This window comes from Chionomys nivalis, chromosome 9, assembly GCF_950005125.1.
Source record: "Chionomys nivalis chromosome 9, mChiNiv1.1, whole genome shotgun sequence".
Lineage (NCBI taxonomy): Eukaryota > Metazoa > Chordata > Mammalia > Rodentia > Cricetidae > Chionomys > Chionomys nivalis.
Genome location: NC_080094.1, coordinates 45,333,621 through 45,350,645, shown reverse-complemented (window position 1 = coordinate 45,350,645; position 17,025 = coordinate 45,333,621). Strand labels below are relative to the sequence as shown.

General features: G+C 53.1%; 1 protein-coding gene across 4 annotated transcripts in view; it reads left to right on the top strand.

Moving 5' to 3' along the window:
• Nucleotides 1-3,795: 3,795 nt before the first annotated feature.
• Nucleotides 3,796-17,025, top strand: part of Sirpa (signal regulatory protein alpha) — a 36,435-nt gene continuing 23,205 nt past the window's right edge. Inside the window, exons 1-2 of one of the 4 annotated variants that reach the window (XM_057780498.1) lie at nucleotides 3,796-3,997; nucleotides 4,699-4,786. In XM_057780498.1, the coding sequence (XP_057636481.1) occupies nucleotides 4,708-4,786 (79 nt within the window). In that variant the 5' untranslated portion in view covers nucleotides 3,796-3,997; nucleotides 4,699-4,707. Of the gene's footprint in view, nucleotides 3,998-4,033; nucleotides 4,180-4,208; nucleotides 4,787-17,025 lie in introns of those variants that run through there. The other 3 variants (XM_057780497.1, XM_057780500.1, XM_057780499.1) reach the window with 3 other exon arrangements.

Below are 17,025 nucleotides of genomic sequence, written 5' to 3'. Positions count from 1 at the left end.
CAAGGCCATCTGGGATAGATCACGTCATACACTTAATAGATCCTAATTTAAATCCCACTGTTCAGTGTTGAAAGTCCTGAGGCTTCAGTTCCAGGGGAAACAATTGTAATATGAACTTATTTAACCCTTACGAGAAACATTTGGGTAGGGCCCCATCGCTGTCCTAATCGGGCACAGGCAAGGAGGCCATGATGGTAACTTGCTCCGTGGCTAATGTCAGTATGCTAAACTTGGAGCCGTTGGGTCTGGCCCCAGACACAAGCACTGAACCTTTAGCCTGAGCCAACCTGTAGGGAGGCGGAAGAAATGCAAAAAGGGTCACCATAATGACACACATCAACACATGCTGATAAACAAACAAACAAACAAACAAATAAACAAATAATAAGTAGGGAAGAGGACAGGGCATAGCGTGCAGGGGGAAGAGAGGTATGACCAACAGCGATCCCTGGCAAGACCACGCTGAGAGAGGTCTAGTAGGAGGGGTGTCTTCAACTTTTGCCTTTCTTTGCTGTAAAATGAAGTAGTGACCTGCACCCCTACCAGGTGTGGCATGACCATGCCACAAGTACAAGACTGCAAAGCATAGTAGATGCTGAAAAAAATATATAAGTATTATTATTGTTATGTTGAGAGCTGAATTCAAATCTTGACTACTTGAGAGCCTAAGGGCTGTGTGTCCTAGGTAAGTCACGACACCCCTCAGAGCCTCTCTTTCTACAGCTACAAAATAAGAATGACTGCAGCTACCCCCAGAAAGGGGTGGCTGTCAGGCCCCATGTGGCCCACCTGAGGGTCAGGAAACACACGGGAGGAGCTAGTCGATCGCCTCACTCCGCGCTTCCAGCCCCTTCAGCAGCTTCCTTCCAGTACAGCTGGCCCATGCTCCCAGCTGCCCAGGGGTCTGTGATACTTATTTTTAATTGTTCTGGCTTCAGAGTTGAGGCCTCTAACTCTAAATGGCTCCTCTTGCCCTGCGAAAATAGGTCGTTGGCAGCTCAAGCCTCCTGACAGGTCCCACACAAAGGCAGCCAGGCCTGGCCTGCTGATGCCAGCCCAGGGCTACGGGAATCAAGAGCAAACATGAACAAGGCTGTATCAGCAGTGCGGAGTCTCTGCAGGCCCCAGCATGCCTGGCAGAATGGCCCTGGTCAAGTCAATGTCTGTCTGGCCTTGTTCCTTTCATCTAGAGATACAAAGGGGTGGCTGGTGTGTGTGTGGGGGGGGGAGTAAACGAGAGAACACGGGTCTTTGGGCCTGGCGCACAAGGGGATGCTTTTGTCACTCTTACAGAGGCCAGAACCTCCTGAGGTTGCATTCACATCCTGGCCACTCACAGCCGCCGCCGCTCATATTAAAGTTGTTTTTCTTAGTTCTTTTGCATGGACTGGGGCAAAAAAAAAAAAAAAAAAAAAAAAAAAAAAAAAAAAAAAAAAAGCCATTGTTGCTTAAGTGAAATCCCTTGTGTCTTAGCTTTGAAGTCCCCAGATTCTTCCCCTCCTCCTGCTCATTCAAGTCTCCTCTCTGGTACTCCTGCAACACCTACACCACACCACACACACACACACACACACGGGCAGAGATGAAATTAAATCTTTACTGTACAGCCTCATAGAAAAGGATTGCTTGGCTGTGGAGAATGGACAGGAGAGGGGGAGAAATGGGCACGGGTGAGAGGGCACACAGCCTCCCCATCTTGCCTTTGAGAACTGCATTGCCCCTCTTCATGGGTGCCCTTGGCTCTTCTCTAGGTATTCCTCCGTGGACTACGGATGCTCACCTGACATGGGGAGCAGTACAGGTTAATCCATCAGCTCCCTGAGCACATGGTCTTGTGCCTGGTCTGTTCCTCCCAACTGCCACATCTCTATCACCCAGCGCACCGTCAAGGACGTAGTAGACAATGCACACAGCAAGTGCATGAATGAATAACATCTGAATTACAGCACTCAGTCTGGCTGCTATGATAACTGGCCCGTATCAATTATCTGTCATCATCCCTGTGACCCTAGGAAGGCTGTACCGAAGCCCACTTAGCTTACACGTTTGCCCACGAGTCTCAGTGGACGCACAGTAACTGATGGGTGAGCACAAGTGACTTTTATGTGGACAAATGTCAACTCCCCCACACTAGGATGTGAGAGTGAAGGGGGTAGTTGGGAAGCTCTGCTGAGCGCCTTTGCCAAAGATGCTATATATAAATAGCAGGTGGTACAACGCTGCTTATTCTTCCTAATCCCCCGGTTGCTAATCCCAGGCAGCTCTGTGTCTAGGAGTGTGTGCCTGCCCCAGAACTATGTCTCAGCAGCACAGGGCTGGAGGCTACATCGTCTCTGACTCCAGCCCCCTGGCACCCCAGGCAGATTTTGGAGGCTCTACTGGACACCTCCACGATCCTGCCCGACATCATCTAAAGAGCTGGAGACTCCCTGCAGCCTACTTCGGATGCTAGAACCAGGTTCTTTCTTGCCTAGTCCCCTGACTCCACACTCTCCTCCCTCTAGCTCTCTCTATTCCAAGTATAGTGGCCTCCTGAGCATATAAATCAAGCATGGTAGTCCCTACTTGATCCTGCCTGCAGCGGTTCCCATGCACAGAGTCAATTCTCTTAGTCTTCTGGACTACCCTCCAGACATGCTGGCGACACACCGTTGTCCTTAGCTAAATAAGTGAACGCACATGTGCGCACATACACTCCTTACCGGACCTTCTCTGTTCATTCTTTCGGCTTGTGTGTACCTGCATCTTCTACTAGACTGTGGGCAGGTTCTTGTTGTAATCCCCTAGGCCCAAAGATAGACAACTGATATTCCTGCTAGGGTTGCCCTGTGGTCCCGCCAGGACTGCTGCCAAACACTTCTCAAACACCGTCCTTGCCCTTGGTACATGGTAAGCTCTTCTTAAAATGCAGTGCAAATATCAACTCATGTAACCCTCCCAATGGCAGTTCTGGGTCGCTGCTCACATTGGCCAGGCTGCTTAAAGGAAGCCAAGACACAGAAACAAGGTCTTTCTCCAAGTCTGCAGCTTATGAGCTGGGGAGAAAGGATCGAAATCTTGGGCGCTGGTCCCTCTGCCCAACAGCTGCACCTTGCTTGCCTCTCTGGAAGAAAAAACACAGAACCAGGCTTTTGGCCAGAGGTGCAGAGACAGAGGGGTGCCAATGCATAAGGGGCTTTCTGCCGGACAGGCCTTAGGCAATCACCCTCCCTGTATGAGCCTCAACATCCTCTTTATTAAGAGACCGAGCCAGCAGGGCCCCCTTTGCTTCATTATGTCCCTCAGCTGCCATCATGGGAAGCAAAATCGGCTATCTCTGAACTTCCTTCAACTAGGAAAGTCTCCAATTAGTTGAGGATCTTGATGCTTCTTCCCCGCCCTGGTGCACAGTCTTCCTCAGATGACCAACCACTTGAGTGCTTCTGGTGTTCCCCCAAGGAAAGGTGGAGCGAGGGTGCATTTTGCATCCAGAGGCTCCTTTGGGATGATTAGTTGTCCTTTCTCCCATCTTCCTCGTTAGGGTCACTGTTTTGCAGTCCAGGCCTCTCCCAGCACAGTTCCGTCTGTGCCCCTCTCCAACCTCAATCTATTCTCCCTGATGAGAAGGCCTCTGGTCAGTCTCCTCCCTAAGGCCCAGTCCTACCCTTCTCCTTTCGCTGCCACCCCTTTCTTCCTGCTCCTCTCCCCCAGTGCGTCTTTACCAAGAGGCACTGAAGTCCTTCCTACACACACGCTATTTTTGTACCATCACTCTCTCCTTCCTCTCCCCCTTCCCCCTGCATTTACTTCCTGCTTTTGCTTTACCTCGGACCATCTTGGAAAGATTTGGGCCCCTAGGACCCACACCCACCCGGGGGCCGACCTTCTGCTTTGGGACACATGGACAGAGCCTCTTGGGGAGGGGCAGAAAGCAACCCTCCCCGCCTCCTCCGTTCTCTACCCTGGGCCAGCGCGCCACGGGCAGCCTCTTGCCCACCGGAGGGGAGGACTGGCCAGGGTGAGAGGCCGAGGCTAGTGGCAATCGGCCGCCACTTCCCCAGTCCACCTTAAGAGGACGGAGTAGCCAGCCCGCGGCGCCGACCTCAGAAAAACAAGTTTGCGCAAAGTGCTGCGCGGCCAGTCTCTGGGCAGCGGGAGCGGTGCTTCCACCGCCTGGCAGCCCTGCGCGCGGCGGCGCAGGTCCGAGCGGCTGGCGGGGACCCGCACGGGCAGAGCGGGCTCGCGCAGAGCCGAGGCGGGCGGCGCAGCTCGCGGGGCGCACTGGGGCGCGGGCGGGAAGGTGCGGGCGCGGGGCGGGGGCGCTCGGCCGGGCCGCCCTCGCGCTGGCCTCGCGACGGCTCCGCGCCGCCCGCACTCGCTCTGCGAGCTGTCTCTGCTCGCGCTCGCTCTCGGTGCTCGGTCCCCGCTCCCTCTCCCTCTTCCTCTCCCCCTCTCTCCCTCGCTATCCGCTCCCCCGCCCCCGTGCCTCTGGCTCTGCGCCTGGCTCCCTCGGGTCCGCTCCCCTTTCCCGCCGGCCTGGCCCGGCGTCACGCTCCTGGAGTCTCCCCGCTCGGCGTCTCGTTGTAGGAGGGGGTCAGATCACCCCGCCGGGCGGTGGCGCTGGGGGGCAGCGGAGGGGGAGGGGCCTTAGTCGTTCGCCCGCGCCGCCCGCCAGCCTGCCGAGCGCGCTCACCGCCGCTCTCCCTCCTTGCTCTGCAGCCGCGGCCCATGGAGCCCGCCGGCCCGGCCCCTGGCCGCCTAGGGCCGCTGCTCTGCCTGCTGCTCTTCGTGTCCTGTTCCTGTTCAGGTAAGCACCCTCAGCTCCCCACTGCCACCCTCCCCAGGCTGCGGCTCAGGCCCCGCACACTGCCGCTCAGCTCATGTCGACGGATGCCTGTAACCGGGGTTACAGATGCAAAATTGAGGCCCAGAGAGGGTCAGCCACTTGCCCAAGGTCACATAGCCAAGGCTAGAAAGCCAGGATAGAACTCTTCTTCTACGGATCTGCCCTGTGGACTGTGACTGGGTAGCCCTGCGCTGAGCAGCAAGGTATAGGAATGAGTTGGTTTTTACCGTACCCATTGCCCAACCCGAATGAGGAGGCAGGCTGGCGATTGCTTTCGGCAGTAGGGCGCCTGGCTTCCCCAGTAGCTCCCTTGCTAGACTTGATTGGAGAGAGGGTGGGGGGCAGAGGTCCTCCCGCGCTGCTGGGCTGTTGGGATGAGGGAAGAGTAAGCTCTCCCCCTAGTACCAGAGCAAGCCTGTTAGTGTATAGAGGTGTGTGTGTGAGGGGAGAGAGGCCTGGGTAATCAGCAGACCCTTGGGAGACACAGTGGGTTTACCTGTGGTGGCACAGCCTCTCCCTGGATGATCTCCTCCCGCTACCCTCCTGCCTTCCTTAGGCAGGCTTCCAGAAGCTCCCTGCAGTTCCCGCATGTACCTGTGGCTCTGAGCTTGTCTTCTTTGTTGGTCTACATCAAACACCTGGCTGTCTCCAGCAGGAGGGCTCTGAAGGCCGGTTGGCCAAGGAGTGAGGTCACCATTCAGGAGTCCTGCATCTTAAAAGGGTTTTGCAAAAATCCTGGGTCTCTCCAGGAAGGATAGGAAGGTCAGAGACATAGCTGGGGAGGGAGAAAAGGGAGCCTTGTTTAGTGTCTTCTTGGATCGGTGTTATGAGCATAGGGATCTCTGTACCACCCTGCTTTTGCAAGGAGGTAAAGATGTTCTCGGCATTCCCTCCCTCCTCACCAATGTTTGCCTAGAGCCTGGCATCCGATAGCAGCATAGAAAGAGGGGCGAGAGAGCCAGCCCCAGGGAAGAGAGAACCGGCAAGCTGGAAGAGGTGGGGCAGCCAGGAGGTTTCCCCTGATCCCCGGGAACCCACCAAGTGCCCCTCCCCATTCATAGTTTTCAGTCACTGTTGGGTCCTTTCAGGGCCAACTGATGCATTTTGCCTCTCTCCTATGAGTGGTGCTGGGGTCTGATCTGCTTCCTCCTGCCTTGCCAGTGACCCAGCCTTGCCCTGCCATCCTCCAGGACTCAGGAGCCCACAGGCATATCTCTGACGTCCAGAAAGCTGGGCTCAGATTAATATCTAAATGCTTACCCTAGACCTCTTTCTGACCAGGCCCCTATGGTTCAGTCCCTGGCAAATGGGTAGTGACTGTCAAGTGTTCAACCCAGCAGCCTGCCCTTCCTGGGCTCTGGCTGGGGGATGACAGCACCTTTCTTAGGAGCATATCCATCCCCCCTTCCCCACCCTGACTTTTAAAAACTATCTATAAAATGGTAAAGCTGGACCTTCAGTTCCAACCCATTCATCATTAGTAACCTGAAACGGTGGGAGTGGTGGAGGGCCATAGGTTAACTTCATAGTGTTAAGTCTTGGGAGGTGAGAATGAGATTCTCGGTGAGGAAGGGGGCGGGTGTATGGCCACTGAGCTGCAGCCTCCCAGCAACTTGCACCCTTAGTCCACTGGGGTGCGGCTTCAAGATCACATCTTTCCTATGGGAGGGGACTTCAGCCCCCACTGGACTCAGTCTCCCTTATTCAGGGTGTGGTATTTACAGCCAAGAAGAAGTCAGCTAGAAGGATGGGCAGGTAGAAGGCAGTGGTCCAGTTTTCTAGGAACATGGATTTGTTTGAGCAAGGAACCCAAATGTCAGCTTAGAGAGGACTGCTTTGGGTGGAATGACTGCTGTCTCTGGCAGAACTGTCATCCTGTGAGGTGTCATGTGATTGCTGGGCTTCACAAGATCACTGCTTGGGTGAAGGGAGCTGGTCATGTGAATTATTGCCTCCGGGAGGCAGGAGAGGAAGTTTCTAAAGATTGCACTTGACACAGATGATGCCAAAGGAAAATTCTAAAAGGACTCCGGTGAAGTCACCGCCATGGGTTCTTGCAGCCGGTGTAGGGACCGAGCCTGAGATTCCCAATGAGATGGGAACAGGCTTCAGAGTCGACTACAGGATGCTCACCTGGCCCCGGCTGGGACTCTTCTGCTCCAGTAGGAGGTGTCCCAGGGAAGTCGAGGTTCCAGTTTTGAGGGCCAGTGGCCCCTCCAGTGAACCTGTGACCCTTGGGTAGATGCTAGCATGCCGGTGGCTCCTCTGTGCTTTCCTAAGCCCTGTAGCTGTTCTCACTTCCTCTTTCATAGGAAAAAGGGGGTGCAGTGGGAGCTAGGTGCAGTGCTTGACGTGCAGAGGATTTTGGAAGGTTCATTGACGGCTTGGTGTTCTCTGGCTCCTTTGTGGCCATTAATTTTCCCTGCCCCCATGTCATGGGGACACAGGGGCTGATTTTTCTTTGCTTGCACTCAGTCCGTAAGAAGTCCTGATTTGAACTGCGTGTCGAGAGAGGGAAGAGAACCCATGTTTACAAAGTAGCTCACTGCGTTCCAGGCCTGGTACCTTGTCTACACTGCCTCATTTACCAGCGGTGAGCCATTTGGCTCTTCTTACCAGTGATATACAGATGAGGAAAACTGAGTCCAAAACTTGTCCCGGGTGTAAGTGGTAAAGGAGCCAGAATTCCGGATTCAGCTTCTGGTGGGAGGAATAAATGGCTTGGGAGCATGCAGTCCACACTGTTGGGATAAGAAGAGTCACCTGAGGCTTAGCTGGAGAGTTCTGGGGAGGCTCCTGTGAGCAAAGGCTTTTGGTTGAGCCTCCCTGCAGCCCACTGAGCGGGGCCCTGGCAGCCTCTTGGCTGCACAGATGTCAACACACGGGGAGTGATGTGGCTCGAACAGAGGCCCCATCTGGGCTGGTGAGCTCTGGATTCCCCGGCACTGGAAGGCTCCTCCCTGCGTCTTGCCCTTTGCAACAGATGGAGCGCAGTGGGCGAAAGGAAGGGAGTCTAAAAGTGCTGAGTGGCTCCCACATGCACCCCCTCGCTGCTTGCAGTGCCTGCGTGTGACAGGTTATTTCTTATTTGTCATCATGGGCTGATGGAAGCGGACCCTCCTTAACTGTGCTCAGACTCCTGTGCACAGCTGTGAGGACCGCTCTGACCATGCCATCAGGTCACGCCCCAGCTCCACCACTCCCGGGTGGTTGTTTGAACTAAATTTCCTGGAAGAAAAAAAAAAACAACAACACCAGGGCCTGGGTGTCCCCCCACCAGACCTCAGTTCCTACATGTTTTCCAACAGGCATACAGTTCATATGCTGTGAGCTCACAGGGCTTCTCCACTGCAGACTGAAGTCTGAAGGGCCACTCACCCCCCACCCCCAAGGCCAGAGGAATCCCACATGGGAGACCCCACCACCACCGCATGAACAAGAAGCATTGATTTGTACTATCTCTGTTAATGTGCAACCTAACCCAGTTTGGCTCTTGGACAAATCCGTGTGCCTGGCTAGCTTCTTATCTCTCTACCTTTGCTTCTGCTGTTCCATCAGAAATGACCTTTTCTGCACATCCTTGTCTCCCTTTGTCTTAACCCTCATCCTCCCAGGTTCACTCTACATGCCTCCCGCTCCAAGGAGCTGATTCCTCTGACCCTCTCCCATGGCTACTTACTACATCTTCTCTGTTTGGTGCCTGTGTATTGCGTGTTTAACTCTCAGATCTGCTTCTGCAGCCCCACTGACTATTAGCCTCACCGTGTACACACAACAGTGCCAGGACCCCCCGGGGAGTCAGGTCTGGTCCTGCCACCTACTTGAACAATTTGCTGAACTTCTCTGGGTCTCCTTTTTTCCCTCTAGAAACGAGGGATGTCATTAACAGCTGTTTCTCAGGGAATAAGTCAATTAATGCAGATTCAGATGGTGCTTGAAGCATGCCTGGTGCCTGTAAGCTATCATGCAATCGCTGCTTTATGCTTTTTGACTTGCCTGTCCTAGTACCTGTTAGCCCTCATGTAGCCAGTGTTTCTTCCTGTTTGACTTGCTCATATATAACATGGGTATGGATTTTTGTAAAGCAGTCCATCTAGCATGGCTCCTGCACATAGTGGGCACTCAGAAGACAAGGACCACAAGTAAATGTCAGTATGGCTCAGTGATCTCTTTTCCCCTGAAGCTTCCTCCTGGGGGATGGACAGGTTGTGAGGAAACCAGCACTGTGATCTAATTGCCTTGTTAGTGCCAGTGAGCTCTGGACCCAACCTGACTCTAGGTGTCTCCCTCTGGACTCAGTGTCTGGAATTGTGGCTTCCCAACCCTGGAAAGCTGGAGGGGCTGGGAGCTGCTCCCCGTGCAGTGGGATAGAGGGCCGACTGAGCTTAGCACGGGTCTCCAGGTACAGTCAGGTCAGGCCAGGCCCAGGAGGGAGATGCCAGGCCTCCTACGATACAAGCCAACACTTTTAAAACAGGGCTGGGCATTTCCAGCCAGAGTCCTGGCAAGGTCCTCGATTCTGTGAGAAAATTCTAAAAATAACCATCATAATCCTGGCCTCCGTGTGTGATCCTAGTGGGTCTCAGAGCTACCCTGGGGGAGGCACCATTGATGATTGATTGATCATCTAACCCACTTGACCAGGAAGGGGATGATGGCTCAGCAAGGTGTCTGCATCGGATGGCCACCCAGATCAATCAGCCTAGGCTTCCAAGCCTGTGCTCCACCCGGCTTTAGACATCTCCTTGCTTTGTTTGACAAGTAGGGAGGCCGATGACCAGGGCTTCCGGCACCCCACTCTCTTGAGAGAGCTCATATAGTTTTATTGATCAGTGTATCCTCCAGGAGATGAGGACAGCAGATGTTTCCAAAATGTGCTCTCACCCACATGCTGGAGAGGGGGGCGTCTATTATGATGGCCGATGCCGTTTTCCTGTTCATACAGGGTTCCTGGAACCCTGGCAGGATGGGTCTTCCCTGTCAAGTGCCTTGCCAAGCTTTTGGTCCAGGAAGATGTGGAACAGCAGAGGCAGAAGTAGAAAGCATACAGCGTGGTCCTCGGTGCCAGAAGGATTTCCTGGCACATCCATTTGGGGCTCTGAAGCTTCAGATCAGTTTAGTATCTGAGGACATGCGATGCTGGGGTCGGAGGAGATGGGACACTGGAGTGAGCAGCTGCTGGGAAAGTGGCTAGAATAGATGATGGCCGTAGCAGGTCCATACAGACATTGCCCCATGCTCCAAGCCAGCCATTCTTACCTTCCAGAAACAGGAGCATAAGGTGGCCAACAATGCTCAGTGTACCTGTCCTTGGTACAAAACACATGTTGTCTTCCCATATTCTTCCATTTTTTTGGAAAACTTCAGACATGTGCAGAATAAAAAGAAATGATAAAAATGGCCCAGCTTCAATACCAAATGACTTTCTGTCTTTCTTGTTTCTCCTGGCTTTCCTGGGTTGTGTGAACATGCTCAAGGAGTCTTGCACAGCACATCGGACACAGCCATTCCTCATAGATGCTCAGATTATGTGTCTTCCTGTGCGCTGTTGTCCGATCTTCACAGAGAGCCAAAAGTATGGATTTTACCCATTTCATAGATAAAGAGACCGAGGCTCCCAGAAGCCAAGCAAGGCTCCTTCGAAGCCACTCAGCCAGCTAGAACCCAAGCCATAGTCTGCTTACTCTTGATTGCTGTGCCGTCCATATCAGAGTAATTTCAATTATATTTGTGCAGTGTTCTTGAGCATGTGGTAGGTGCCACTGGATTGAACAGCTGCTTCAGGTTCAGGTCCCTGGAGCTGTGGCTGTGAACAAGGTAGGCACATCCCCTGCTCTCATGAGCTGGCATTCTAATGAGAGAGCAAAAACACACCCAAGTAAACAAATGATAGTTTGTCGCCAGCCATTTCTGTCTATGCTTGCTTGTTTCTTGTTTGGTTCTTTCAGCCCAGTCTCCCCAGCTAGGATATAGGCTATATGAGGGTAGAGACAGTGACGGGGGCCTACTGGGACCTTAGCCCAGGACCTGGCCCACAGTGGGTGGGTCAGTGAACTAGAGGAACAACATGCGTATGAAAACCCCCTTTTTAAAGAGAAAGCCTGTGAGCCATGAGGTTGCACGGGCAGAGACTACTTCCCCAGATGCCACAAAGTCCTCCTCCAGGGCCCAGGCCATGACTATGCTACAAATCTCTCCCAGTGCGCTGCAATCCCAGGAAGTGCATGCCAGTGCCTGATACGGACAACAACGGAACAGCCCCAACACGGGTGTGTAAATCCCACTGTACACGCCCTCCCGCTTCAGACTCCATGGTGATAGTCACCTCACAGGTGCTGATGCTGGCGTGGGAAGTGCTGTGTGAGGAGGACCCCAATCCTGTGACTTCGCCAAGGCATCCAGTTAGGCAGTCTGGTGAGAGCCGGTGAAGACGTCCAGAAAGGTGTGAGTGAGGTCCCCCAACCTCCCTGTGGCCTTGACCCCATGGTACTCCAGAGTCAGGCGGTGATGGTTCTATCCTGCCGGGTCCCTGTAGAGGCTTCATTCATGAGGCCTGCTCTGCTCTATTTGGTGTTGGTAGTCTTTAGGAGTCTTTATGGCCCTCTATATCCTAGCCTCATGTTATGTGGACTACAGAGGGCAGATAGAGTCCCCAACCTCATTGAATTTTCCTTCTAAAAGGGAGGCTTCGACAGGTCTCTCCAGCTGTGGCACCCTGGCCAGCTTTCCTTTGGCACAGGAGACCACGCGGCAGGCACCCTCTGTGCGCTCATTCCTGGCTGACACGGGGACACGCGTCTTCTTTCTGCTCTGTGCACTCTGGCTTCCCTGTCTGCAATCTGGAACCCTTTCTCACCGTTCTTCCCTGCACAGAGGCCGTGAAGGGTTAAGGGAACTGATAGCTGAGCTGGAAAAGCTCTACGAAAGGAATCAGTGAATCACGTCAGCTTAGCTGGGGAGAGAGCCCACCCGGAGACTGCCTTCTGCTGGCTTGGGGCATGGTAACCGTGGTGGATGTTGCTTAATAGGTGCGTGCTGCCTTCAGTAAAGCCTTAAGCCTGACCAGGAGAATGCGCACAGACCCGTGACAGCCTAAGAATATAGAACTCTGGGCAGGAGGCCGCATCTTGACAGAAGCACCCTCACAGGGTGGTGCCAGGTCTCAGGCTTGAGGGCTCCAGGCCTCATATGGAGGAAGGACTGGTAGCAGCAGCTGATGTCTTATGGGGCTGTCTGGTCTGTCCATTGCCCTAGGAGGGCATGCTGGGCAACACGGTGCTTCTTTCAGAGCAAGTCAGGGCTGGAAGTTGGGAGGCAGCCAACGGGTTCCTAACCTCCACCCTCACTTCCGGGAGGGAAGAAGGCTCTTAGGTTTCTGAGACACCACTCCAGGGACAGTGACAGTAATGACTTCAACCTCTCTCAGCGACTTCTGGTCCCCAGAGGTCCATTACAGTTCAAAGGACATTCTCAGTACACATATATTTGCAGTTTTTGTGGCTTTTTTCTTTTCTTTTTCTTTTCTTTTTTTCCCCAGCTGTGGGGCAAACATGGCCAGGCCACAAGCATGGCTTTGTCACTTTCAGGTTCTGTCTGACCCGGCTGCTGCTCATCAAGTCACTGGCCAGTGTGTCTGTCTACGCGGTGGTTTTGTGTATTTTAGGGCAGAGAGACCCCGAAGCCCCTCCAGCTGAAGGACATAGCCATCTCTTTTCTCCTCCGTTAAACACCCAGACACACGGGAGTCGCTGCCTGCACTGAGCACTTGCCCGCCTGGGTCCGGCGCTGAGCTCCTTAAGTGTGCTGGCCCCTTCCACCTGTGGCATAAACCTAATAGCAACACCAGCCTCCGTTTACAGCGAAGCTAGAGGCCCACAGTGCTTAGGACGCTAACTGGACTCTCAACTGGGAGGAGGATGAGAATCCAAACCAAAACATAACTTTTAGCAAATGCTGGCCGCTGCTCTAAACCTGAGGAGTGAAACTGAGTCCCTGTTCTCGGAGTGCTTACAAGTCAGTCCAAGGTGGAGAATCGGACACTAAGAACACGGAGTAAATGTGCAGTGTGTTAAGTAGTAGGTGATACATGGAAAACGCAAACAGAGCAAAGCGCAGGCCGCACCGTTTCATGCAGGTGGCAAGGAATGTTCCAGATAGACCTGCGTGAGGGGACATGCCATGTATGTGAACATCTAAGGAATGGAGCAATGGGCAGATGGGACGGCACATGCCGAGGCTCTGGGGTGGTCAGGGAATCTGGTATGATTGCAAAAGAACAAGGACACAGGGGCCTGGGGGGGAGTCTTGGTGTAGTGGGGGCCTCAGCAAAGAACAGAGGGGAGATGCCCCTGGTTGAAGCCTCGACTACGAGGAGCGTGGCTTGTGGAGAGATGAGGTGGAGTCAGGGAGGCCACTGGGGCGGAGTGCAGTGGAGGGGGAGCGGAATAGGAAGATGGAGTTCATCCATAGCTTGGGATTTGAGCCAGCAGGATTGGCTAATGGGTGGAGTGTGCAGCCCAGGAGAGAGGAATGAGAGGCCACGTGGGTCTCCACTCAGCACTGAACATGTGTTTTCAAGTAGGGGCAGGGCTGGATCCCTGCCTACAGATGAGGGAGCTGCTTTGCCAAGTCACCCCTCTGGGGACAAGACATGCAGGCCTCTAACCCCACGCCAGAGCTCGGCACTGTCTGGGTACCTTAGGAGTTTACTGCCTCACAGAGAAGCCACCAGGGACGTGGCACCATGCCCAGTCGTCAGAGTTGCCTGCAGTGGAGATAAAGTGGAGGCTCTTCCTGTTGACCAGGCCTCCTGTCTCTGACTCGGATGCTTCAGGGTGGGTGGTAGCGCCTACTGCACCATCTGGACTTGTCTACTCGGTGGTCTGTCCAGCGGTGCCAGCAGAGGGTCCAGGGATGGTCTGCCCCCCAAATGTGCATTGGAAGCTATTCTCCCAAATACTAAGTTGGCCCAGCTCTAGGCCAGTCCCATTCCAGTTTGTTGCTGAATTTCCACAGACTTTGCTCTGGTCCCTGCCTGCGAGGCCCTTGCCTCACCTCACCTCTTTGTCTTTACTCATGGTTTCTCCTGCTTTTACCTGGTCTCTGTCGGCTTCAAGACCCGGCTCAGGGACCACCACCTTCAGGAGGTCTTCTTGGAGTCAGCCCCTTGCCAAGAGCCCCCCAAGGTTCCTTTCATGATACTTAGCAACTGATATGTAGCCATGACTTGTTTTATGGATGCCCCCAGAGTAAGCTGTTGAAGGATAAGGCCCAACTTCCTCATTTTCCTGTGGTGTTAGTCTAGGACAGGCCCTGCCAGTGGAGGAGGCTTTGTAGGCGGGAATAGATGAATCATTCGGAGGAAAACCACTGACCAGCCACAGATGTTAGAGCCCTAAGCTCCCAACTTGGGAACCACGGAGTCCATGCAACTGTACACTGGGGCATCCCCCTCTAGAATCCAGTGTCGGGGACCTCCTGCCTCTGCTCTGGGGCCAGCACAGAGCGCAAGTGGCCTTGGGAAGTTAGTACCGCCTCTCCAGGGTAGGAATGCAGGTTAGCACTGTGCAGACTTGGCCCGCTGGGAGTTGATGGTGATGATGACAGTGCCCCTCCTGCTCCTCCCTCCTCTGACTGCGCTCTGTGCAGAATCTTATTTCACAACTTCTGAGTCAGGCATGTTCCCATCTGGCCACACTGGTAAACATGAGTACATGGGTATACAGCATGTTCATAAACAGTGACCCTATGTGCCTCCCTGCTTATGTATAGTGCACACACACTTACCCACCTGCGCATACACATGAACACACACACACACCTCTGTGTACACACCATACATACATGTTCTTGGGGTTACCTTCCCCATGTACATACTCATTCACCCTCAGACATTCCCCCACAGACAGCACAGTCCAGATAGTCGTCCCATTATCGACTCGCTCACCCCACTCCTTCTGAACACCCTCCAGTGGTACACTCCCCAAAGTCTCTGCACACATAATCAAATTTCCGCATATGGCACCCTGCTTTGTTTCTCCCCAGAACCCTAGATGCCCACCCAGTAAATGTGTAGATGTTTATGCTCCGCGCACTATGTGTGTTCACACATGCATCTGCAATCAGTCTATACGTGCTCTTATGTACACTCAGCATGCTTGTGTTCACATGTTGTCTGTGTGTCTGTGTGTGGTGCTGGGCATTAAATTCAGGACTTTGCATGCTGTGAAGCATTCCATGCCCCCTTTATATCTCATTGTACAAGTATTGGCACAAGGGACTTTTCTACCCAGCCACCAAGTCACAACCAGAAGGTATGGGCAATAGCACCAATGAAGTGTGTGCTGATTAAGTTTGCACTGCAGAATATCCGAGAACAACATAAAGAAGGAAGAGTTATTGTAACCAATGGTGCCAAAGAATTGGGTCCATGGTCACATGGCCCCGTGGGCTTGGCAGAGCATCTCGGCAGTGGGTGTGAATGACCGAGGAACTGGTGTGTTGATAGACACACAGCAAAGGGATGCTGGCTCCTGCCTGGTTCTGTCCCCACCCCACCCCCACTCCCACTTCATTCCTTTGGAGTTTCTACCCCGTGACGTAGTCCACCCACGCCCTGGGTTAGCCTTGCTGCTCAGTAAATCCTGCCTGGAAATGTCCTCACAAATGCATCTGGCGGTCTGCCTTCCGACTCTCTTAGTCGATTCTGAATCTAGCCAAGTAAACAGTGAAGGTGGACCAGTGCGAAGTCCTAGTGTGCAGGTGACAAGCCACAGACGACAACGCGGATGGTGATGGGGTGTCCTGCTGTGTGCTGAGGGTTAGGGGTGTTGGGCTTCTTGGCACCTGGAGCTCTGGGCTGAGACTGTGGAGCCTTCCAGGGATGAGGCTTTGGGGAACTCGCATCTGGGGGTGGCTAGGCCCCGCCCTCCACCTTAGCTTCACTTCTACATTGGTGTGGTTTCCTCGTTAGAAAGAGCACAGTTTCTTTTATTCACTTCTTATGAAACCATTTTTCTTCATCTTTAAAGCTGCATGCGAATATTACTGTGTTTTAAAGTGGAGTGTGTGTTTCTAAGCCCACTAGTCTGTTCTCAGCCCCTCCTTACTGCAGAACACTCAGCATACTGGTTAAGCATTTGCCATTTTGGCCAATAGAAGAAAAAAAAGATTCCAGGTGACGGGAGAGTGGTCACCGGGGGTGAGGTGGGGTAGACGGTGTAATCAGAGTAGCCACCGGGAGCTGTTTTTCCTATGGATCGGAGTTCTTCTGAACGTAGAAGTCACTTACATGACTTCCTCAAAATCTGACTTCATAACTAATGTGCCAAGACAGCACGCAGCCCTCAGTCCATGAGGATCCCATGATTCATCACTGCCTTCCACGGCAACAAGCTCACAGGGCAGTTACCCCTCCCTAGAAACACACTCATGGTTTTGTATCTTTTCCCAGAGCATTAAACATGAGCTACAAAAAGAAAGACTAATGTTTCCAATGTAGAACTTACTGTTAAGAGGTAGGAAAGCGGAAAGCGGTATTCCCCACCCCACCCCCCACTCCCACGAGGAACTAGCCCTAGCACACAGAGGTGCTGATTTTACTGATCCAGGCCTCTTTCTCCAGACATGTGGCTTCTCAATCCACCGCAGACGTGTGCTGAGCATCTGCTTTGTCACAGGCACAGTTGTCAGGAATCAGAGACACAGCAGTAAGCAAAAAGGACCGAATTGCGAAATAGAAGCTCATTCAAACAGCAGACACGTATGGAACATGCATGTTACATGTATAGCTTTCTTCAAACACAGTGAGACCCTGTATGCATTCCTTTGGAATTGTGGGGCCAGTGCTGGGCCCCTTGCATGTAGGCAAGTGCCCTTCCACAGAGTTATATGTCACACAGCTGTATGCGTTCCTAAATGTTCATCCGGAAAATATCCCAGGTAGAAATTTAAAACGCAAAGGCAGCTTAATCAGTTTTAGGCCCACAGTCCAAAGACAGTTCTATATTTCAATAGCTCCTTGGGTGTGCTCGTGAACAGTGACACTCCACAGAACCACGACCGTTATGAAAATACAGGTTTCCTTAGACTGTTTCACACAGGAGCGCAAACAGACCCAAAACAGAAGCAAACCCCACAGAAACTGCCGCTCAGAAGGAATCTCTGACAGCCCTTCACTCTTTTAATAACCTGTTTTCCCT